At 38.8% G+C, this 25,116-nt stretch overlaps 1 protein-coding gene across 3 annotated transcripts; it reads right to left on the bottom strand.

Annotated features, from left to right (window-relative positions):
- Window positions 1-852: 852 nt before the first annotated feature.
- Window positions 853-24,151, bottom strand: LOC119904976 (forkhead box protein P1-like). 3 transcript variants are annotated; one of them, XM_038721625.1, is made up of 13 exons: window positions 24,029-24,151; window positions 23,521-23,588; window positions 11,653-11,804; window positions 10,971-11,061; window positions 10,539-10,713; window positions 9,369-9,461; window positions 8,223-8,310; window positions 7,516-7,590; window positions 7,237-7,384; window positions 6,148-6,224; window positions 5,960-6,061; window positions 3,437-3,558; window positions 853-1,077 (listed from the first exon to the last, which is right to left on the bottom strand). In XM_038721625.1, the coding sequence occupies exons 3-13, from the start codon at window positions 11,800-11,802 to the stop codon at window positions 1,020-1,022; spliced, it is 1,179 nt and encodes a 392-aa protein (XP_038577553.1). In that variant the 5' UTR covers window positions 11,803-11,804; window positions 23,521-23,588; window positions 24,029-24,151; the 3' UTR covers window positions 853-1,019. The 3 variants fall into 3 exon arrangements, with proteins under 3 accessions (XP_038577553.1, XP_038577550.1, XP_038577552.1); XM_038721622.1 differs by having other exon boundaries at window positions 7,237-7,387; window positions 24,029-24,148; XM_038721624.1 differs by lacking the exons at window positions 23,521-23,588; window positions 24,029-24,151 and adding an exon at window positions 14,033-14,121 and having other exon boundaries at window positions 7,237-7,387.
- Between the last annotated feature and the right edge of the window lie 965 nt (window positions 24,152-25,116).

The raw sequence follows: 25,116 nt of genomic DNA, 5'->3' as shown, positions 1-25,116 counted from the left end.
TCTACTTTTCAGTCTTTCTGGCTTCGTAAAATCTGATTTCAGGTCTGTTAACACCTTATACAGTCTATGATTTTTGACATTTCCGGGGACAGCTCCAGCCAGGGGTGGCTATGGCTCAGGAAGTAGAGCGGGTTGCCTGTTAATCCCCGGCTCCGGAGGATCGTTAATCAGAAGGTTGGTGGTTCAATCCCTGGCTTCTCCACGCTGCATGTCAAAGTGTCCTTGGGCAAGATACTGAACCAAACTGGCTGTTCCGCCAGTGTGTGAATGGTAGTTTCTGTTTGAGCACTTAGGCTCAGTGAATAAATGTCTGTGAATGCAGATAAAGACCAGAAAGGTGCTATACAAATATGGAGCATTACATTTTTCAACAGATGCTCTATTTCCTCCTGGAGCCTTTTAGACTATTGTTTAAAGGTTTACGTCTTCAGGGAGAACCAATGGGCTTGCAGCTGAGAGCCTCAGAGAGGATGTCAGACAGTGACAGGTTGCTGGTTTGGGTCAGAGCATGAGATCTGGAATAACAGCAGACTGATACTTTAAAGACATTTGTATGATGTGTTTGTTGTGTTACTCACTGAACCACATTCCCTACGCAACTCGTGTTTCAGTATCACATCATTTCACAGAACTCAGTAATATACGGCTGCGTTCTATGTGTGGGAAAGGAAAAACAGAGAGTTTATGAGGTTAGTGACACATTTTCAATTTGCATTTGCGAAAGTCAAGATCGTGGTTCTAAAAAGAGATGTGGAGTAGGAGGACGTTCTCAGGGATGATGTGAGAGGTCTGACCTCTGACCCACTGACTGAAGGAACTACCATGTCATGAATGGATACATGAAGAGACACGTAGGCATGGCACTGTTTATTTTGCAACACGTTTTTAGAAATCAGTGAATACAACACCTGCTACATGTGCAGCCTGCAACACATCTGTATGTGACAGCTGAGGGAAAACGGTACAGAATAAAAACATTTCTCTTCAGTTCTTCCTGCAGGTCTGTGTTCCTGATGCGTTCAGGGGTCTTCTGGGCAGAACTGGGAGTAAGACGTCAGCCACTTCACAGGGCAGTCCCTGAAACACACACACACACACACACACACACACACACACATACACAATATTGGTCCACGAATACAAGTCAAGAAGATGTTTTAACACTATTTTGTAGGAATATTCAGTGCTGAAACATATGAGTGGGGTGTCTGGAGGTCCTCTCCCAGAAAAATGTTGAGCATTAAATACTTTATTTCCTGCATTCAGGAGAAAGTTTCAACACCAATTTATTGCAGGAAATGTCTTTCTTTATATAAAGGAAACACACAATTCAGGTGGCAGGTGACAATTCAAAATATAAAAATATAATGCAGTAATCAGCAGCTTGTTTTTTTGGCTTAAGTTACTTTTTTTGGACAATGCACCTTTGTTTCTCGCTTTGGATAAAGCATCTGCCAAATGAGTAAATGTAAATGTTTATTCTGTATTTACAATGCATTGCAAGTTTTCTTATTGTGCAAATAAACCTTTCTTAAAACATTTTCATTTGTTAGTTAACATTTCTCCTTGCTATTTTTCAGAACATTTTAACAAATGTTTTCAAAAAGTGGTGGGGATATGTCTCCAATGTCCCCAGTGTAAATGACACCCATGTATGAATATATTGAAAAGTATATATATACGTGTGTGTTTGTACCTGTGATACTTCTGGCCTCTCCTTCTCTATATACTCTATATACAGTATATACTGTACATATATAAACGTATGTTTATAGTTAGTGCTGGGCAATGATTTTTAATAGTGATTAATCGCATTGTTATGTGCAAAATTGAATAATGAATGCTAAAGTAGTGTATTGCAGACATTTAAATGTCCAGCTGTATCCACAAAAGTGTAATAACATGCGGTTTGCAAACAGTCTAAACAAATAAGGTGCTTTTTCCCAGCAGTATTCCCTTTACACAGTAGCAATAAAATATTTCTTGTAAATCTCAACTTAAACATTAATGTATAGTCAGATCAAATATTAAACCAAAGCTATTTGCCACTGCCAGGGCATTACCTTTTATCTAGCTTGTTAAAATAAGTTACCATCAGAGTCCAGAGCCACGATCATAACATCATAACAGGCACTTTCTGAGCCACAGATTAACAGATTAAAATCTGTTTTCAGGTACAAACATTTTTCATGTTCATTATCAGGGAGCAGCAGAAACAGTCTGTGTTCAGTAGCAAGTGCATTTTAATATGTTATGTTTATGTATGGCTGCTACCTTGGCCAGGTCTCTCTTGTAAAAAAGATTTTTGATCTTAATGACACTTCCTGGTAAAATAAAGGAAAAATAAGTGTCCCTGTCACAGTGAGGTGAAGTGCTCGCCTCAGCACACGCCCGCCAGCTCCCGAAGCCGAATTGTCTTGAACTTTTTGTACGCGATGCGCAGCACAGATCATTGGAAGAGAGACTGATCCTCGCTGTTTGTGAGTTTCCAGAATCTATCACCGTTTAACTAAATAGGACATCAACAGGAGGGAATTCGCACGGCAGAGCATCCCCACAAATCTAGATGAAGGCCTATCAGACAAAGTTATGTAGCCTATAATTTGAACTTAAGTTAAATAGGCTACAGCTGTGTAGCACACAGAAGCTGTTGCCATGGTTACTATCCATAGAGCGCCTGCCGTTTACTCGCGGAGCGCTTATCTCCTGATCACCGGAGCAAAGAGCGACCCCACGGGGCCAAGCGACTATGTTGTGATTTTAAGAATGTTCCTAAGACAGACATCTTCCCCAGTACTAATCAGCATGCAGTGTGTAACTATCCACTTCACTGTGGCATTTGATCGCTTGTCTCTCTCTCTCTCTCTCCTTCACCCCCAACCGGTCGAGGCAGATGGCCGCCCACCCTGAGCCATGGTTCTGCTCGAGGTTTCTGCCTCTTAAAAGGAAGTTTTTCCTTGCCTCTGTCGCCTAGTGCTGCTCTTGGTGGGAACTGTTGGGCTCCTGTAAATATCATCACAGAGTACGGTCTAGACCTGCTCTTTTATGAAAAGCGCTCTGAGATAACTGTTGTTGTGATTTGACGCTATATAAATAAAATTGAATTGAATTGAATTGAAAATTGTCTTGCTTTTGTTTATCTACTTTACACACGATGCAGGCAGCTAGTTAGCCGAAGCCTCCCTCCACTGATTGTTTGGGAAGGTGATTTGCAGGCTGATCAACATCCCACCCCTCCTGTGACCCATGGTTTGACTGTATGGGTATTCAGAGCCAGTGAGAAACAGACTTTCAAAATAATAATAATAATAAAAACTGCGTTAACATGTGATAAAAAATAATTGTCGGCGTTAATTAATTAATGCGTTAACGCGATAACAACGTTAACGTGCACAGCCCTAGTTTATATGTATATATATGTACTGTGTGTTTGTACCTGTGATACTTCTGGCCTTTCCTTCTCTGGTACTCCATCTCATCCACGGTCCACACAGCTCCCTTTCCTCCCTCCACTCGCACAAAACACTTGTGCAGGCTGAGGTTGTGCCGCACTGCATTCTGGGTAGAACAGGAAAACAGTATTGTGACAGAAGCGTATTTCTGATGGAAACTACATGTTGTAGTCACAATTACATTTTGTCTAGTCAGAACGGCAGTCAGAGATACTCGTAATACAGCTCTGACTTGTCAATACTGAGTTAGAGATATCAGCAGTGATGTCACTGAAAGTGACTCGTCACATTTCCTAAATGACAATCATGAGTTTCAGATATCGACAATTTAATTCTGACTAGTGATAATTCCAGTTTAAGTTATCTACGCTGAGATATCTTAAACTGGAATTATGACTAGTCAATAAGCGGTTGACAATGAGTGAGTGAGTGAGTGGTATCAATAGATATATTGGGTGGCTGTGGCTCAAGGTGTAGAGCAGTCGTCCACTTAGCAGAAGGTTGGTATTTCGATTCCCGGATCCCCCCCCCAAGTATCTGTGGGCAAGATTCTGGACCCCAAATTGTGCGGTTAATGTGATGTAGTGTCAAAGCACTTTGAGTGGTTGGAAAGCCTAGAAAGGCGCTATACAAATACAGACCATTAGAAATGGGTTTTGACTATTGATATCTGCCTAGTTAAAATGTAACTACAGAGATCTGTAGGTGTCATTTAGGACGTCTGATTAATCGTTTTCATTGACATCACAGTAGATATCTATAACTCAGTATTGACGAGTCAGAGCAGAATTACAGATCTCTAACTGACTAGACATTGTTGATATCTGGAATGGTAAATCCAGATAGTCAAACTGGGCTAATAAATATTAAAACTACTTGACATTTACACATGCATGGCAAAAGTAGTTTGAATCTTACTAGTCAACATGTAACTACAGATTTCTAAATTGAGAACTTTGACCTGTCTTGAATTAGAGCTTTGGCTAGTCAACATGTAATTACAGATATCTTGAGTTAGAGCTTTGGCTAGTCAACATGTAATTACAGATATCTTGAGTTAGAGCTTTGGCTAGTCAACATGTAATTACAGATATCCTGATTTAGAGCTTTGACTAGTCAAAACGTAATTACAGATATCTCGAGTTAGAGCTTTGACTAGTACACATGTAATTACAGATATCTTGAGTTAGAGCTTTGGCTAGTCAACATGTAATTACAGATATCTTGAGTTAGAGCTTTGGCTAGTCAACATGTAATTACAGATATCTTGAGTTAGAGCTTTGGCTAGTCAACATGTAATTACAGATATCTTGAGTTAGAGCTTTGGCTAGTCAACATGTAATTACAGATATCTTGAGTTAGAGCTTTGGCTAGTCAACATGTAATTACAGATATCTTGAGTTAGAGCTTTGGCTAGTCAACATGTAATTACAGATATCTTGAGTTAGAGCTTTGGCTAGTCAACATGTAATTACAGATATCTTGAGTTAGAGCTTTGGCTAGTCAACATGTAATTACAGATATCCTGATTTAGAGCTTTGACTAGTCAAAACGTAATTACAGATATCTTGAGTTAGAGCTTTGACTAGTGAAAACGTAATTACAGATATCTTGAGTTAGAGCTTTGACTAGTCAAAATGTAATTACAGACATCTTGAGTTAGAGCTTTGGCTAGTCAAAATGTAATTACAGATATCTTGAGTTAGAGCTTTGGCTAGTCAACATGTAATTACAGATATCTTGAGTTAGAGCTTTGGCTAGTCAACATGTAATTACAGATATCTTGAGTTAGAGCTTTGGCTAGTCAACATGTAATTACAGATATCTTGAGTTAGAGCTTTGGCTAGTCAACATGTAATTACAGATATCCTGATTTAGAGCTTTGACTAGTCAAAACGTAATTACAGATATCTTGAGTTAGAGCTTTGACTAGTGAAAACGTAATTACAGATATCTTGAGTTAGAGCTTTGACTAGTCAAAATGTAATTACAGACATCTTGAGTTAGAGCTTTGGCTAGTCAAAATGTAATTACAGATATCTTGATTTAGAGCTTTGACTCGTCAAAATGTAATTACAGACATCTTGATTTAGAGCTTTGACTAGTCAACATGTAATTACAGATATCTCGAGTTAGAGCTTTGACTAGTCAAAATGTAATTACAGATATCTTGACTTTTAACTAGTCAGCATGTAATGCAGTACATGGTATGTTGCTCCACTTGCTCTGTCTCTGTCATTTGCTTGATTGAAAGATTGATTTGTAGATTGAAGAGTATATGCACTGAGCTCAACACATACACACACACACTCTTCTTGATGAAATACATGTTGCAAATGATATTGGTGATTCTACCTGAGGAAGATTCAAGAATAATTTTTTGACTACTCGCAACTGTGCAATTTCTTTACATGGTGTTAAATATTATAATCCTATGAAGAAGCCGTGCAGGTGAAACAGTGTGATGCCTATCATTTCTGCAGGTATCAGAGTGAACATGTTCAAACCTTCCAGGTAGCAGTGTTGTGTCTGAAATAGAAGAACATGGTCGTGAACCAGTTGTAAATCTCGTTCAGTGTGCGTTGTTTGTCTGGAGACTCCAGGATGGACTGTTAGACAACACACAGGGACAAGTTTTGAACAACTTCACAAACAAGTCAACACCTTCTGTTAGCGTCTTTCCACAGAAACTCACCCATCTTATCAGGTAGGCGTAGGTGTACGGAGGCCGGATGTTGTTGTATTTGTAACATTCGATACTGGGGACCAAATCTGCACAACAATGAGGACACGTCATCAGGTCATGGCTTCAAACACACGTGATTAGGACATTGTTACGTGGTGACTCAGCTGTAAATACCACAATGCGTTGGGGAGTGATAATATATACAACTGCACAGCGTTCAGTCACGGTCACACTATTACACAAAACCTACTCCTATTAAAAGACTGAGATTACAGATTATTTGATCACTGCACAAATCCTGAGTCCTTCATACCCCAATAGAAGTAATCAGAACCTTTTTTTAATCTCACAGGTTTAATTTAGCATTTTGATTCTATTACAAATGTCAAAATGGGTGCGGTGTTTGGGATTATTGTTTTATGAATGAAAGGTTTGGCAGTCAATATGATTCTCAAATAATATGATTAAGTGATTTAGTGGAGATCTTGCAAACAGCATGTTAAAAAACAAAATAACTTTCATGTTACAATAAAAAAAGTAAGAGATGGTTTAGTTTATTTTTTTGTATAAATTTTAGTATCCGATAAATTAGGTCAGAGTGAAGCTGAAAGTTATGGACCCCTCAAAGTCCTGAGTGTTGTTTCATTTTTTAATTTTATCTTGCTCTGACATTAATGAGCAGCAGGACTTTCTTTCCACGCTCATCCCTCTCAGTTTTAAGCCATTTGTATTCTTTTACTGGCTAATTTAATCTACTAATCTCATGTCAGATCCTCATTTGTCTAAAAGACAGTAAATAAACACAAAACTGTGATGATGCTAGTGAGCAATTAGCCGTAGCACATTAGAAAGCTCTATTTTGGGTGGTGATGGCGCAATGGATAAGACACATGCCTTTGGTGTAAGAGACCCGGGTTCAATCCCCCACTGTGACCTGTCCACCAATGTGTCCCTGAGCAAGACACTTAACCCCTAGTTGCTCCAGAGGCATACAACCTCTTACATATATAGCAATTGTAAGTCGCTTTGGATAAAAGCGTCAGCTAAATGGATAAATGTATTTTTATCATCAATAGCCCTCCAGAGGAGGCATGTTACCTGGCAGAAGGTGGGCAGAGCCAGCAGCTCTGTAGCCATGTTGGGACAGCTCCTCCAGATGTTTAATGCCCCACTGCTGCACTCTGTCGCCATCTACTGGAGGCTTCGGCAGGAACAGAGGAAGGCTGTACGGCCACTCAGATGCTGCCTTCTGCGTCAGTGATGGATGAGCAGGGAGAAAATCACATGAGGTTCTAAAGTCTTCTGAAAACTCTTCAATCTACAAATCAATCTTTCAATCAAGCAAATGACAGAGACAGAGCAAGTGGAGCAACATACCAAATCAGGGCACTTGTGTTCAGAGAGGTGAAGATGAAGCTGCATCGCAATGAGTTTCTGTTTTTCCAGTATAAGCTGAAAAAAGAAATGTTTGAATTTACATTAAAGTGTGCTTAAGTGGTTTCACGAGTCAAGACCTGCAGAGAGTCTGTTAGTCATTAGTTAAAGTGTCCTCAGATCAACAGTTGTTTAGGGTTAGGGTAACAACTTCACAGTGTCTCCTGCTGGCACTGATGTAAGAACATACATTATTATATTTTAAACTGTATCAACCATGCAAACAAGTATCACTACTGCCATTTCTGTCTTCATACTCACAATTCAGCAGGCGCTTTGTTGCTTCCTATACCAGAGACAATGAAATACAATCCAGGAAGTCCTGCTGTTACTATATAATAAATCCACCAGTCTTAGCGCTGGATGAGTTCACTGGTTACGCCTGTTTCCTCTAATCCAGGATTCTACAACTTTTAAAATATGTTTACAGTTCTTACCTTTTGCCTTGAAGATCAACACTGTGTCGCCAGAGTTATTCGGATAAATGAGAGGACTGACTCAAACTGAACGCTGCTTTATTTGCTTTCATGACTATGGTTTCTTACTTAAAGGGCGTATACACGGTAACTGAGGCGTTACAAGACTTGATCAATTGTGGGAAGAGAATTCATGGTGTAGTGGTAGACATTCTAGGTTTCTTTAGTTCCCACCTGACTCTCCATGCACTGAACAATATCTTGTTGGACCCTCCACTGAGCAATGCTTCGGTCACCATGACTGTGCTCAGAATGGAGATGCCTACAGGAAGCAAAATAGGACAAGGTTAGTAGGCCAAAGTTTTTAGGAAAAAAACACTTTGCCATGAAACTCACGATCAGATGAGAAGTTCTAGTCTGTTTGTGCCCAGAAGACACAGACTCCCTTTCCCCACAGAGTAGTGTGTCTCCTTACCATAACCAGAACTAGTCATCTCTGTGATGCCTAACCATAACCTGATACTAAATTAAGTGATATCTTAACATGTATTTGAAGGTAGGACAGGACTGGGACATGTTTAACCTTAAATGTACAGATGTTCTTTCAAACATTACTAAAACTACTTCCAAGTTTAAAGAAGAATGTTGGGGTAACTATATGAGGCATCAGTTCTAACTTCTCTTGGGACCACTACCATTGTCAAAGCTGCTATCTTAATGAAATAAACTAAACAAACTACTGTACATTCAAGAGTGACTTGGTCTCATTCATGGTGGAGCACTGACAGAGATCAAACTTGGCAACCAAGGTTGATGCCTCTGGCTATTGTTGGCAATACCAGTTGATAACAACAAATTATGCGGTATTTTGCACATACCAACAACGTAGCAACATGTCGACAGATATAGGTTGGACTGGACTGTATTTAATGAGACACAAATAACACATAAGTGCAATAAACAGTAAATTACTAGAGCTTTCACTACTGTTGATTCTGGGAGCAGCCATCCTGGATTTTGAGGTCGGGGTTGGTGAGGTTCTCCCAACTACTATACATATAAGAGTCAGAAAGTAAAAAATTAAGGGGGCGTTCCTGTTTAAATATTCCGACTTTCCATGTCAAATGGAACGCACCATTAGCAGAAACACTGAGAGCAGGGGGGAGAGGGTTAGCTCCATTACAGTACCTAAGATGTTATGGTGCTGCATTCTGTCCATCTGCTCATTTGACTCTGGGTAAATTCTTTTAAAGAGATAATAATGTAACATTACTGATCTCAACTTAAGAGTGGTGCATCAGTAATCTCTAGCTCTTCAAGGTTGATCATAACTACAGCACTATAATGGCAAGTGAACACAGTATTCAGCAGTGTACTTACTTTAGGAAGCTAGGGAAATCTTCAGATGCTGCTTCACAGCCAGGCCAGCGGCAGAGGCCACTCACAAACAGAGCACTGGTGCCCTCAGGGATGCTGGAGGGAACAGGAATGTCTCAGTGATATCAGTGATGTGACTGAAAGTGCTTTCAGACACAAAGTTCACAAATTAAAGGTTATGTTTGAGGCCATGGTGTGCTGTCCCCTAGGCTGAGACTAACTAAAGTGCTAAAGTTTCTCCTTGTAAAACACTAGTTGTAATAAATCATAGCTTTCCTTTCACCATTAGAGGTGGCAGATCAGGAAATAGTCATATGTGTCATTTTTGTGACAGAACATGCACATCCAGGGGGAGCTCGGAGTAGAACCACTGTTCCTTCAGACAAGTCACCTCATGGAAGCCTCCCTGTGGAGATGTTCCCAGCCTTATACATGTTGTCTAGTCCTGAAAGCCCTCTGCGTCACCCAGGAGGAGCTGGAGGATGCATACAGTCTAGGCAGCCCATTTGTTCCCTGGCCAGGTGGGATATGTGATCTCTCCGATGTTCTGGGTCTGTCATGGGGCCTCCTACAAGTTGGACGTGCTTGGAGAACCTGCACAGGGAGGCTTCCAGGAGGCAGCTCAACTGTTCTTCTGGATGTCCAAGCTTCCCTTCCTGTCTCTAATTGTGAGCAGAGCCACTCTGTGAGGGAAATTCATTTTAATGCTTGTATCTGTGATCTAACTGTTTGGTAAGTATCCAAAGCTCATGACCATAGATGGGGGTTAGAATGTAGATCGAGAGAGATACAAAGATAATTGAACTGCTTCACTTGAAGCACAATTCATACAGTTGCTCCTCTCTGACACCACAGTGCCACCTTCACCCGTCACCTGAATCCTGAGGTCACCAAACTGGACACTCTTTGCTGCACCTTGAGAGTTTGTCCTTGAACACACAATCAGTAAGGCACAACTGTGGTGGGTCTCCTGATGCCCAGCCCACACCAGATACCCCAGTGGAAATGGTCATATCCAGCTGGTCTACTGTCCCACGACCAGAACTGAATGTGCATTCATGTAACCTTATTTTTAGCCAACCCATTAATAAGACAGCAAACGAACATTGCTATCTTATGATGCATTGAGTTATTTGCTAAATATGTCATTCAGTGTAAATGTGTGAAGGTCACCTGTCATGAAGCCTGGTCTCAATGGAGCTCTGCTTTGGCCTGTCTCTCCTTAAGGGGAAGAAGAGGTGGCTTTGCCTGGTAGAGGAGCCCATGTGTGGTGAAGAGGACTGGGGAAGACGGCCCGCATCCGCCTCTTCCTTGCAAACAGAGACGGCAGCACTGCTATCTGGATGTACTAGGGGAAGAAAGTAGGCCTTTGATCTGCTGATGATCTGCTGCATAGACAGGTAGTGAATGTTCTTAAAATTCTGATTCAGTTTATTTATTCAGTTAAGAAAACATCAAGCACCAATGCGGTATATTAAGGCTAACATTGTTTGTGCACGCTAGAAGAGCTTGAAGTATGCCTAAAAATGTCAACACATAAAAAGATTGTCATGTAGATAGGTGTTGTTGTTGGTGTGCAGCTGGGGACAGCTGGGGTTTGCGTACCGTGTTGTCTCCTGGAAGCTGTTTGGGAAACTTGACGCAGCACCGATGGCCTCTGCTGCTTCTGCCTAATGCCTTCCATAGAGCCCCAACACTGGGGGGAGAAAACACAATGTCAACTACAGATGGTGGGACAAATTAAAATGAAGTTACTGGACCTTGTACAAGAACATTTTTATCCTCAACCTCTCCTGCTTTTTCAGGTTTGTTCACATGAATGCTCAAAGTTAGATTCAACAATGTGTCCTAACTACACCAACTGATGGCTGATGGGATAACAAATGGCTCGTTTCAGCCTGATGAACACCAGCTGTTCACGAGGAGTTGCACGTTCATGACATGTGATCATTTCCATAGTTGATGCCCCTAAAATGACCATGTAAGGCTGCCTGTACTGCTCTGTTTGTGGTTATATTCATCCATTTCAATCAGAAAATCTAAGACATGATGATGATGATCTGGCATTAAGTTCTTCTTAGTTATATACTATACTGTATGTACTGTAAAATTACCATTAGACTTATTAGAGCTCTACAATGACCAGCTAGAACATTAGTTGATCATTTATTAATTAATAATATTAACAATATATTATATTGAGACTGTGAACGCTGTCTGTGTTTAGGAAGTGGTTACGTTTGTTCCAGCCACTTCCAGTTCCTGTATGATGTAATTTGTTGCAGACCTGACGTCCTGTGGCGGGCGGTGACACCACGTCCCTAGTGTAAGGAGGAGGAGGTGGAGGAGGAGGAGGAGGTGGCTGTTTGATCCTGTCACGTTGTGGCTGAATTTGGTCCTCTTCACATCTCACAATCTCACCGGATGTCTCTGGCATCTCTGCAGTGACAGGAGACCCATTAACACTTCACTGTTATAGTGATACATAATACTACCTTTCATGTACACACACATTTTAAAATGAACAAAACTAACACTCACAGTAAGCTGCTTCATAGCATAATGTTGTGTAAAAGTTTCCTTTTTCTTGTTTTTTGTTTTGCAAATTTATTAATTATTTCACCCAAACCTAATAATTCAATAAAACAAGTACTTGAAATGTTTTTTAGTAAAATAAATACATGACCATTCATAACTTCCCATTGTTCCTAATATTAGTAAGTTGTTAATATGATGTTAATACATTGTTAATTTAAGTTGTTAATATGATGTTAATAAGTTGTTAATTTAAGTTGTTAATATGATGTCAATAAGTTGTTAATTTGTTTAGTTGTTAATATGATGTTAATACGTTGTTAATTTAAGTTGTTAATATGATGTTAATAAGTTGTTAATTTGTTAACAACTGCTCTGAACTGCTTGAAAACAGCTTGTTTGTAGTCCAACCGTTCCCATTTCATCCCTGTGTTGAAACATGGATGAAAGCAAAATGTGCGTCATAGCGCTCTTCGAGCAGCTAGTCCGAGCTGCAGCACACTTCTCCTCTCCCTAGCTAGCCAAACACTAGCTACCCTCCAGGCAGTCAGTGGACATAAAGTTGTTACTGTGATGTAGAGACAGAGCTCAGTGAAAACTTTATGGTTACAAATTAATATCTCACCACTCTGAAACTCTTGCTGGTAAGGGGAACATATACAGCTGAACTGAAGCCGTGTTTACCGGCTTCTCACAACCCGCCTTTCTCTGCTTCTGATTGGCTAGTAGTCCTTAATAAAGAACTGTGCATGTGCAACTCCCAACAAAGATCATGTAGAAGCAAGATTTATCACTCCATAGCTAAAACGAAGCTTTCAACACACAGTGTGAAAAGAGGAGCTGCAGTATGACAAAAATATGGTGCTTTTCAAAAATGAAACCATGTAAACCTGTTCTGGTACAATCCCTAAATAAAATGATGAACCTGAAAATGAGCATAATATGACCTCTTTAAGTTGTTAATATGATGTTAATAAGTTGTAAATACATTCTTTATTTAAGTTGTTAATATGATGTTAATATGTTGTAAATACGTTGTTAATTTAAGTTGTTAATATGATGTTAATAAGTTGTAAATACATTCTTTATTTAAGTTGTTAATATGATGTTAATATGTTGTAAATACATTCTTTATTTAAGTTGTTAATATGATGTTAATATGTTGTAAATACGTTGTTAATTTAAGTTGTTAATATGATGTTAATAAGTTGTAAATACATTCTTTATTTAAGTTGTTAATATGATGTTAATATGTTGTAAATACGTTGTTAATTTAAGTTGTTAATATGATGTTAATAAGTTGTAAATACGTTGTTAATTTAAGTTGTTAATAAGTTGTTAATTTGTTAACAACTGCTCTGAACTGCTTGAAAACAGCTCGTTTGTAGTCCAGCCATTCCCCTTTCATCCCTGTGACAACACATGGATGAAAGCAAAATGCGTGTCATAATGCTCTCCAAGCAGCTAGTCCGACACGCCCTCAAAAACAACAGTGGAAAAACAGTGAGCAGCAGCGCACATCTCCTCTCCCTTCCAAACACTAGCTACCCTCCCTGTCAATGGACAGAAAGTTGTTGCTGTGATGTAGAGACAGAGCTCAGTTAAAACTTTATGGCTGAAAGATACTTTTGTTACAAATGAATAACTGACCACTCTGAAACTCTTGCTGGTAAGGGGAACATATACAGCTGAACCAAAGCTGTGTTTACCATTGACTGTAAATAAAAATGCACGTAGTGTATGTGACTTCACCCGTTGGTTTTTGAAGAGCCGTTTTGAAGCTCAAAATTGGTGGAGGTGGTCTGCACCACCTTGGCAGTGCGTCACTGTGCGTCACTCCCGCATAACCAAAAATGGGTGGAGCTGAGGTGACGTGTTGCTGAAACCACTCCCTCCTAGCATGACGTGACCGAGTTAGCTCAAGGTAAGGAGCAAATACTATATGCTACTCTGCGTTAGCAGAGGTAGCTTCTAAACCCCTGGTGCTGTACAAAACGAACAATTTGAAGCAAATCAATTAACCCTTTTACATAAGGTTAGTTACGAGTCGTTTATTTGGATGTCACCTCAGTATGTTACTTGTATTCAACATAATAAGCTAGCGGTAGAGCTGAAGAGCTGGAAGCTGGAACCTGGGGCTGTTATCTCCTGTAGAGCTGGACACAGAAAATCACATCTGGAGGGTTCTGCAATCAGCTCCTCTGGTACCTGTAAAGACAACAATGGGTAGACTGTTAAGCAGCTTCTTCCAAACTGCCATAAAGCTACTGAACTCTGAGATCACCTCAGCATGATAACCTCTCTTGCATGCAAAAGTAATTAGGGGTGGCAATGTGAAATACACTGTTTACTAATATGTGCAATTTACGGTTTGCTGCTGGACACTGTGCAATAATAATCCATGCTGCTAGACACCTGTTGACTACTCAAGTCAGATCTTATTGAACGTTTATTATAAGAATCTTATTCTATATTTCTTATTGAACTGTACTACCCTTTTAGGCAAATTCGGCGGCTCTCACACACCTAATTTCTCACCTTAACTAAACCATCACCCTAGTTACAGTCCAGCTACCTTTCTGCAGGCAAATCTCTGCAGGTAGCCTACAACATCTGTTCTGCCGAATAATGCATCCACCTCTTAAGGTCCTTATCAGAAACGTTGCTGATCAAACGCATTTATCACCTGAGATTGTTTGCTGAATCTTAAGGAATGCTACATCTACTAAGTGTAATAACTTATTGATGACTCCTTCAATATGTCCTTCGAATTAATCGTCCCCACTGATGAACCCCACAAAGAGTATAACGTTATCCTTTTTGAACAGTACACTTGGAGGTGCATGGCTCTCCTCGGCGAGAAGGCAGAACTCTGCAGCCGCTCCCCCCTCGGCTCTCTGCCTTTAAACTCTTCGTGTCCCTCTGGTTCAGGTGCAGCCACTTACAATAGTATCTGACTAGTATCTAACTGAACAGTGACTGCCTTACAGGACGTAGCCTAATCTAACGTTGCCCGTTTGTAAAGTTTACCGTTAACATAATGTTAACGTCAGCTAACAGAGCTGAGCCAGAGAGGTTTGGCTGAGCCTTTACAACTTCACACTCGCCTTTTCCAAAGCATCATCACCCTAATGTCTAACACTAAGGTTAATCTAAGACATTTTGGCTTCTCTCTTCATTCTAACTTGTTTTTGACTCCTTAAAAGCTGCAGTTAGAACACAGTAACTCCCGTTGACTTAGCATCGTTAGCAGCTTGGGGCTCCTCGTGTCTGGCTAATTAGTGTAACGAGCTAAGCTAACAAGCTATATACCGACAGCGATACCTGTTAAATATTGTTAACACATAAATAAAATACAGGAATTTCACTCACCAACTGGAGCATGGACTTCCTGGAGGTTCTCTCTCCAATAAACTGCCATTATTCATCTGCATGTAGAAATGTCCAAAAGGCTCCTACAGGCTAAGCCTCAGAGCTCCGTGTGGCTGTGAGGTTAACAGACGGCAGTCACTCGGCCAGGAGTGACAGAGGCCAGAGACACCTGTCAATCAAAACGGCTATGCCCCTAATAATGCAGAACCTTAACACAGGTGAGTTATAAAAATATTCACCCTCACAGTTGTATTGTATTTGCAATATACACTAAAACTACTTTTTAAGTTTTAATATGATGTTAATAAGTTGTTAAAATGATGTTACTAAGTTGTTAATATGATGTTAATAAGTTGTTAAAATGATGTTACTAAGTTGTTAATATGATGTTAATAAGTTGTTAAAATGATGTTACTAAGTTTTAATATGATGTTAATAAGTTGTAATATGATGTTAATAAGTTGTTAAAATGATGTTACTAAGTTGTTAATATGATGTTAATAAGTTTTAATATGATGTTAAGTTGTTAAAATGATGTTACTAAGTTTTAATATGATGTTAATAAGTTGTTAAAATGATGTTACTAAGTTGTTAATATGATGTTAATAAGTTTTAATATGATGTTAAGTTGTTAAAATGATGTTACTAAGTTTTAATATGATGTTAATAAGTTGTTAAAATGATGTTACTAAGTTGTTAATATGATGTTAATAAGTTTTAATATGATGTTAAGTTGTTAAAATGATGTTACTAAGTTTTAATATGATGTTAATAAGTTGTTAAAATGATGTTACTAAGTTGTTAATATGATGTTAATAAGTTTTAATATGATGTTAAGTTGTTAAAATGATGTTACTAAGTTTTAATATGATGTTAATAAGTTGTTAAAATGATGTTACTAAGTTGTTAATATGATGTTAATAAGTTTTAATATGATGTTAAGTTGTTAAAATGATGTTACTAAGTTGTAATATGATGTTAATAAGTTGTAATATGATGTTAATACGTTGTTAATATGATGTTACTAAAGTTGTTAATATGATGTTAATAAGTTGTTAAAATGATTCAATTCAATTCAATTTTATTTATATAGTGCCAAATCACAACAACAGTTATCTCACAGCGCTTTTCATAAAAGAGCAGGTCTAGACCGTACTCTATGATGTTAATAAGTTTTAATACGATGTTAGTAAGTTGTTAAAATGATGTTACTGATTTTTAATATGATGTTATTATGTTGTTAAAATGATGTTGCTAAGTTATTAATATGATATTACTAAAGTTGTTAATATGATGTTAATAAGTTGTTAAAATTATGTTAATAAGTTTTAATATGATGTTAATAAGGTGTTAAAATGATGTTACTAAGTTGTTAATATGATGTTAATAAGTTGTTAAAATTATGTTAATAAGTTTTAATATGATTTTAATAAGGTGTTAAAATGATGTTACTAAGTTGTTAATATGATGTTAATAAGGTGTTAAAATGATGTTACTAAGTTGTTAATATGATGTTAATAAGTTGTTAAAATGATGTTAATAAGTTGTAAAATGATGTTAATAAGTTGTTAATATGATGTTACTAAAGTTGTTAATATGATGTTAAGTTGTTAAAATTTGTTAATACGTTTTAAAATTATGTTACTAAGTTGTTAAAATTATGTTACTAAGTTGTTAATATGATGTTAATAAGTTGCTAAAATGATGTTAATAAGTTGTAAAATGATGTTAATAAGTTGTTAATATGATGTTACTAAAGTTGTTAATATGATGTTAAGTTGTTAAAATGATGTTAATAAGTTGTTAAAATTATGTTAATAAGTTTTAATATGATGTTAGTAAGTTGTTAAAATGATGTTACTAAGTTGTTAATATGACATTACTAAAGTTGTTAATATGTTAATAACAGGGTGAATAAGAACGTTTGTGATTGGAGTAAATCGCACAACTCTGCAGGGCTTCAGAGCGTCATGTTGTTTTTGAGGAAGCTGATTTGTGATATAGGTACAGTCATAATTTCTCATGCAGCAGAAGAAAGTTACTTTGAAGACGAATGGTTAAAAGATGTCTTGTTAAAACTGAAACTATGAACATCATAAAAATCTAATGTTATAGGAAATTTATCATGGAGCTGAAGGTCTTTAGAGGCATAGAGCATGAATCCTTCAACAAACGATAGAAAGGAATGGTTTATAATTTCAACACTTATAATTGAGCTTTGTTAGTAAAGCTTGGAAAACATCAGGATGGTTAATTTTTTACTGTTATTTATATTTAGGATGCTACACTGGTTTCTGGTCTTTTTTTCTAAATAATGGTGTGTGAGCCTGTGTGGGCTGGGCATATGATTCATGCCGAAACAATAATAACAAAAATCAAATAATCATTGAATTATTCATCAAACATTAACAAAGCTATTTGTTGCAGTGTGCAGACCGCTGCCTTACAGAAGGAGATAACAGCACTTTGGATTGAATTCTCTTGCTGCTACTCACAGTTTGAACAAAGCAGCTACAGTCAGATCTACTGAGGCCTACTACTACTCAAAGAGTCTGGGGTGAAAAGGAAAAAGACCTCCTACACACCAGCTGCACCCACATGGAAGGTTTTTGTGATGTTTCACTCTCTTTGTTGTCGGCAGATAGTTCATCATGCACAGAGCAGAATACTTCTATTCTGCAATGTGTTTATACCTAATACTTTCTGCTGCACAGTTTCATTCATGTGGCTGTCTTTATTGGTAGGATCTGTGTTTTCTGTTGGTGGACCTGTCTGAGTATATGCCCCAGACCAACTCAGCTGTGACTGGCCTGTTCTGAACATTTACTTTAAGTTCTGGGCCTAAATAGAATTTAGAGGTGTTTGTACTTTAGTTAATACTTTGTGTCCATAATGAGCTGTAAAACATAACAGATACAGTACAGCTGGTTTCCATTTTTGCATATTATAATTTTATTCAACCACATTTAGGGGCAGCCCTCTGTATTTATCAATCAATAATGTCTAGTTTTACATACAAACACATTATATAAGTTCAGGGAACAGCAGGTAGAGGAGAAATGACTAAATTAAATTCACTACTAATTCAAATGACTGCTCTTGAACCAAAAATTTGTTTGTGAAATTAAAGGAAAATATCCAACACGTATTGTGCAAAGACAGCACAGTGTTGGATAACAGGCAAAATAAGCAGATCCGCATGTCTCTGTCTAAAATTTAATTACAATTGCATTCAATCGAATGGTCTCTGATCCGACGTCGTTCACAAACTATTCATGTACAAATGAGTAATTAAAGAGAAATTAATTTGTGTACACAAAAAATTTATTCATAAGCACTAATTATTCATTTGAGAGCCTAAAAGAGTAAAATCACTATTAGTTATTGATTTCTTCTTATAATTAAATTAAATTACAGCTCTTATGCACACGCAGAAGACGCTGCAGCTTCCAGACATGAGGAATACATATTAGAGCGAAGTCTTTGGTGGTGCAAAACATTTCCTGTATCAGACAGAGAAGCTGTTCACAGGTGCACACACACACACACACACACACACACACACACACACACTCTCTCTCTCTGATAGCATCACAACAGCAGCTAACCCACTTTGTGCAGCGCAGTGATATGTCCCCTGGAACAGAACACTGTGTTCACTATGTGATCACTGTTTACTGAAACACAGACATGCTCAGTACGTTCCTCCTCACAACAGGTGGACGAAGCATTTCACTTCGCAGCGCACTGTAAATGTCACCATTAAAGTATTAAATAAAATATTACTACACTTTTTTCTAGTATAATCAGCTAAATGTACTAAAGTACTTAAATGATTATGCGTTCATGTAGTATATGGTGGAGGTGAAACTAATTTAAACTATTATTTTACAGCTCATTACAGATCAAAAATCTACATCTAAAATAGAAGTGCATACATACAGTAATAGTGTATGTTGTGTGTAGTGTCACTGTGGAGGTGGAGGTTTTTGTGTTTTTATGAGCTGGAAGCCATTTTGGTTTTATTTGGTGCAAAGTGACTCACATTCCTGCTGATCGGCACTGAGTGTAACATATCAATGCGACGAATGTGCAACATATTGAGACGTTTGGAAGCACTTCTCGGTTAACGACAGGTTGTGATAGGCTGAGACTGAGATGTTCTGACTCATTCATATTACCCCTGTTTGATCCCGAATGTTGAGATCTTGTGACGAATATTAATTAATATTTACGATGTTTTATGGTGCTGTAATTTATTGTATTTTGTCTGCAGCCCTGCTGGCTGTGCTGCCGCCTGTCTTGGCCAGGACACACTTGTCTCAGTGAGACAGATGGCAGATGAAGACAGTGTTGTTCATCAAGAAATAGTTCCAGCATGTAAGTTCCCATGACACCATACTGTCATTTGCCCTTTTCTGTCTGTGTGCAGTTTAAACAGACTCAGCATGTCAGTCGGAGAGCCTAAGAGCTGCTCGTAGGTTTATTTTAGAGCTTCACACAAAGCCAGGCTAACTGTTTCCCCCTGTTTCTAGTCTTTATGCTAAGCTAGACTAACCACGTCCTGACTCCAGCTCGTGAGATCCGTCTGAACATCTGACAGAAAGGGAAGAAGCATCTTGTCTGAGTATCACCTGATGAGTGTGGAGGGGAAAGAAATATTCAGGTTGTTGTGTCAGGGCTGCAGTCTGCCTCCTGTTCCTCTCTCTACTCTTTGTGCTGGTCGATCAGTCATTCTGGTGAGAACAACAGTCCTGGTCTACAGCCAGCTCCTGGAGGCGTTCTCCTGTATTTTAAACACATGCAGCCCTGATGGCTCACCTTGTTTAGGCATGTGAGCTCTCATATCTCACATCTCTGTGAAGATGGAACGACTTTCACCGTGTATTATGTTAGCAGCTATCTCTGTCACATCAGATACGTCTTTGAGGCAGTAGGGAAGCATGCATCTATACAGTAAACCATATGCAGATGAAACACCCACTGCTTGTGGCTTCTCACTGTCACTTCTCATTCTTCCTTCTCCAGAGTTCCTTTTATGACCGTGAGGAGAGTTTTAGTCACACACACACTCTTTGATGATGATATTTGGTCTGCTTTCTGTGAGTCAACATCTGCGGCCACACTACAGATGCTTCCTACTGGTACTACTATCACAGTGTGGGTTTATTACTCACATACTCCCATTTCTCAAATCACACATCCCAATCACATAGATACTCTGAAATTGACATTACTGTTGCATCACATTTGCTGTAGTTTAACACAATAATATGAGCATTATACACACATACTCTCTAGATTTCTACATGTGAGTGACACTGAGATAAATAAAAGAAAGAAAGAAAGTGTTGAAGCTTATTATGTCTTTTATTTTATACCCCTTTGCATATTATCTCATATCTTATTATTATTATTATCAGACTCCAGTTTTATTATTCTTACTCTACACAAACTTGATGAACATGTATAATAATAATATATTAGTATATTGGCATTAAATTTTTTAAACCCAAACTGAATTGAATAAACGCCTGTTTCCATCTGGAACCCCGGACCTGGTGCAGTATGTTATAAATACACCTGAATAATAACATCAGACGTTAGCTGTGACGTTTCTATGATCTGTGATGTTACACAGCAGAACTTGAGCTGACTCGTTATCTCCACATCTTAATGATCTCTACATTTTGGGGGAACAGGTTTCTGTACGTCATGTCTGTCGGAGTGGGTTTCATCGTGCCTCTCAGCAGATTGAAATGACAGGAGGAAAAGGAAGTAGGCCTACACAGAATATTACTGTCACGACACTGTGACTTCTCTGTAAAGAGATCGTGAGATAGCGCCAATGTCCTCCTGAGAGCATTAGATCATTAGCTTTAGAGAAACACTGACGCCACAACGACACGATCATGATGCTCTGAAAAATCAGCTGCTGCTGTGTTTCTGTCTCCTTTCCTCTCCTGTTGCTCAAAGCATTTGACTAAAAACCTCTTAACTCAAGGTCCACTTGGCCTTTCCTGAGTTTTCAGCTGCAGCGTACAGCTGTCCGCAGCAGAGGAAGAACACAGGACATGGACCTCTCTAAGGTCAAAAAAGACGCATTTCCTGCATCCTTCACATGACCTTCAACAGCCCCGTTGAAAACAAAGCTTTCAAAATATTTTCATTTAAACTATAAATAAACTTTGCTGTCTACTTGAATATTTGATGACCATTAAAGCTTCTTCTTGGATCTTCAAACTCTCCCTAACAAGAATATCTGAACCACCTTTCATCACAATCCATCCAGGGCAGATAGAGATTCAGGCAGAGAGGCAGACGGGCACGGGTGCAGAAATGTGACATCACACATTTGTTGTTGACCAGGTCTAAATATTAGCAGATTTGTGCTAAATGCTTTGGAGTGGAGTTTTTCAGTGGGGTTTTATTTTATTTGGTGAGCTACAACAAAATGTTCAGAAGGTCAAGGAAACAAAAAACCATAAAGTTTCTTGTTTCCTCGTTAGGTTTCTACAGACGAAACAGGACGCTCGCTTGTTAAAGAGAACTGAGACTAAACAAACCTTCTATATATACAAAGTATCCTTTACTAAAACACTGTCATGCACACTCTGGACTCACAGCCTGACCTGTAGGACATGTTCCTGCCCCCAGCCAGACAAACCTGGTGGAGATCAGAGATCCACTCAGTGCTCTCTCCTTCTTGCTTTTATATTTGTTTATCTTCCCTTTTCATCTGGTTGACACACAGCTTGTGGTTTCCAACAAGAGCAGTGAATAATAACTGAACTTCTAATATAACAAAGCGCAGAGGGAAAGTCACTTGTTATGGAGGAAATGCTTGTTGCGGGTTGTGTTTGTTCCAGAGCTGGAGGTAAATGTCTCACTGCAGACCCACTTCCTGCTGGCTGCAGCTTTCAGAAAAGCTTCCACACACACATCAAGCACAGGAATACCAGTTTCTACACAGCAACATGTCACTCAGGCTGCAGAGAGGTGAACAGCACAGAGAAGCAGAAAGGAAAAGAAAAACAAAGCGTTCCCACTAGCATGACATGTGGCGCTCTGCACCAACAACACTGTCTCTACGGGGGGTGGGGGGGGGCTTTATGCTAAGCTAGGCTAAAGACACGCTGGACCTGTGTTTGTGCAGGACACAGTTACGACAGCAATATCAGCTCCTTCCATTTATTCTGATAGCATGATCTGTTCCATGTGTTATATTAAATTTGGCCTAATTTTCTGCATGTTCTTATCTTTTCACCGTCTGCAGCAAAGCTTTTAGTTTAATATGAAATACAGAGGATATGATGGAAATGAACATTTATTTTAATGTTGGACAGCAAAAGAACAAAGTTCATCTCCTATCCTCATATTTCAAACAAAGCGGGTCTACCTGCGACCCTCCCACCACCAGAGTGTTTTCTGTCTTGTTTCATTTGAATTATGTTTAGACAGTTATTCAGTACTGGCGACCTGTCCAGGGTGTATCCTGCCTCTTGCCCAATGTAAGCTGGGATTGGCTCCAGCCCCCCGCGACCCTGTACACAGGATAAGCGGTTGACGATGGATGGATGGATGGAGTTATTCAGTGTCAGAATCCTGTGAATATTTTTTATACCGGTTCAGAATTGTATTTAATATTATACTTTAAAGCTGAGACGTCACAGACAGATTTACATTTGAAGAGCTGATGATGCCGACAGTCAGATAAGATGTAAAAATGTATTGTCTGTATTTAAATATATTAAATATGAACATTATCTGTGAAACATAAAATCTGAAATTATTGAGGAGGAAGCTTTAAACCCACACAGAATAATGTAGAATAATAGTCAGACGCACAGATTCAGCCGAACCTTCCTGAGAGCTTCACGATCATTCGAGAGATTCTCAGAAGGTATTTTGCAGACGAATAAAACAACTTTACCTTCAACGTGCTGAGCATCTGGATCAACTTTAGAACTGTTTATTTAAGAAGAGCTGCATGTAATCATTTTGAGTGTGAAACTCTTTCAGAGTCTCTGCTGACTTATTTTAAATCTGCAGCTTTCACCATCTGACAATGCACAAGATCATGATTAACAATAAAAATATTATCAAAAATGTTTTAGTTCCTCCAACAAGTCTGCTGTGTTTTTCACTCTCAAAGCGTTTGTGGACACGGACTGAGCGTGTGCGGTAACCCTATAACCAGCGTGTTCTCCTGCAACAATTCAGTTTTGGTGTAAATTTGTTTGCTTACCGTTTCTCCTCCGTGCAGAACCTCCCGCTTGCTTCTGTCTGCTTTTCTCAGGTTCTTCGAGGGAGAGACTTTGAAAAGGTTCAAAGGGTGAGTTATTCCACAGGAAATCTGCTTTTCTGCAAGTAAAACTTTAAGAAAAAGCACGACAGCCCTCAGACTGAGGAAGACCTCAGACTGTGTGATTTAGGTTGGAAACACAAGAAAAAAGGAGAAAACTAGAGCAGGTGTGCTCTAGATCCAAACATTTATCTAGTTTCCTTCATTCTTCTCTCATAAATGATTTGCAGTAGAAGCAGGATAAATAATTCGTCCTGGAAATAACAGAGTTTCAGACAGTGCAGGTTGCACAAAGTAGTCTCACAGAACTGAGTCACACGTGCACTTGTGGAAAGTTTGCATTTATATTTATATTTTTAGTTCAGCTGTTTGAAAGAAAAACTTATTCAATCTAAATATCAAATGATTTTATAAAAACAACTGTGTTGACATTACAAAGGTAAAGACTCACCTGACAGTCTCAGAGGAAGAGGCCACATTAAGGCGCCAGATATCCTCTCACACATTTATACCAACACCCCCCACAGCAGGAGAGGCAGAAAGGTAAAGTCCTCAGCAAATCACAACACAACAAGAAACTGCAACGACTTTTATACTTTCCAAAATATGTTTGTTGGAAAGTAAGCACTTTTATTCTCAAGCAAAAATAGCAAAGGCAAAGTTCATCCAGGCTTGGGAAAATAACGTCTGTTTCCACCTGAACACGGCCTGCTTCTGTCCAAATGCTCTTCACTGCCGGCAAAGATGAGCTTTCAGTGAGCAGCTGGTTTTATTAGATCAAAGCAGCTGCAGCATCTTTCTTTCTGTTCTCTGCTGCTAATAACACACATGACTTTCTCTCCATCTGAACCATTTGGACCAATGGATCCTCATGTTCTGTGTGACTGTTACTAAAGACAGTTTCTGCTGATGCCTTGATGGTGGAGCTGCTCCCTAATATAATCCTCAGTGTGAAGGCTCTCTGAGCTGGACACGTAATTACAGAATCATAGATATCTCAGAGGAGGGAAGGTGTGTGCCATTGAGGCTCTTTGGGTTTTTTGATATATTGCTGCCTGAGATGTGTTCACACGCAACATGTTTAAACGCAATAAGATATATAATAAGATATCTTAAACAAGATAAGATGATGCTCTATTGATCCTTGGGGGGAAAACCAGGTGCTGCAGCAGCTCACGGACTGAAATACCTTAAGATATATAGAGGAAGAAAATGTGTTTTAACTATATGAAATAAGAATAGAAATAAAACTACAAGGCAACTTCCTGTCCGCATCACCCCTTGTGTGTCCAACAGTTTCCTGAACTCTGCTGTTTTCATCCTGTTTTCTGTCAGTTACTATCATCAGACTGAATATTTCTCATTAGTGAGGGCTCAGTAAGTCAGGAGCAGCAGCTGTCCTGTGTTCCTGCAAGTTTAATAGACTTGCTTCTGAGTTCCTGACAGCGCTGAAGTGTCGAAGAATTTTAAACAGACGGCATCAATTTAAGAGCTCATCAATTTAACTCTTTGGGTGCTTAAAATATTCTAACTGTCAAA

Source organism: Micropterus salmoides, unplaced genomic scaffold (genome assembly GCF_014851395.1).
Source record: "Micropterus salmoides isolate LMB-PRFRI ecotype aquatic unplaced genomic scaffold, ASM1485139v1 Ms_hic_scaffold_16, whole genome shotgun sequence".
Lineage (NCBI taxonomy): Eukaryota > Metazoa > Chordata > Actinopteri > Centrarchiformes > Centrarchidae > Micropterus > Micropterus salmoides.
The sequence above is the reverse complement of the archived record's forward strand: the minus strand, read 5'-3'. Positions and strand labels throughout refer to the sequence as shown.

What these genes read in the sequence shown, in the direction of transcription:
- LOC119904976 (XM_038721622.1), bottom strand. Translation starts at nt 11,802, where the DNA reads ATGCCAGAGACATCCGGTGAGATTGTGAGATGTGAAGAGGACCAAATT. An exon ending in CGCCCGCCACAGGACGTCAG is followed by an intron (nt 11,062 to 11,652) that starts GTCTGCAACAAA and finishes TTCTCCCCCCAG; the next exon opens with TGTTGGGGCTCTATGGAAGG. An exon ending in CTCTGCCCACCTTCTGCCAG is followed by an intron (nt 6,225 to 7,236) that starts GTAACATGCCTC and finishes ATTGTTGTGCAG; the next exon opens with ATTTGGTCCCCAGTATCGAA.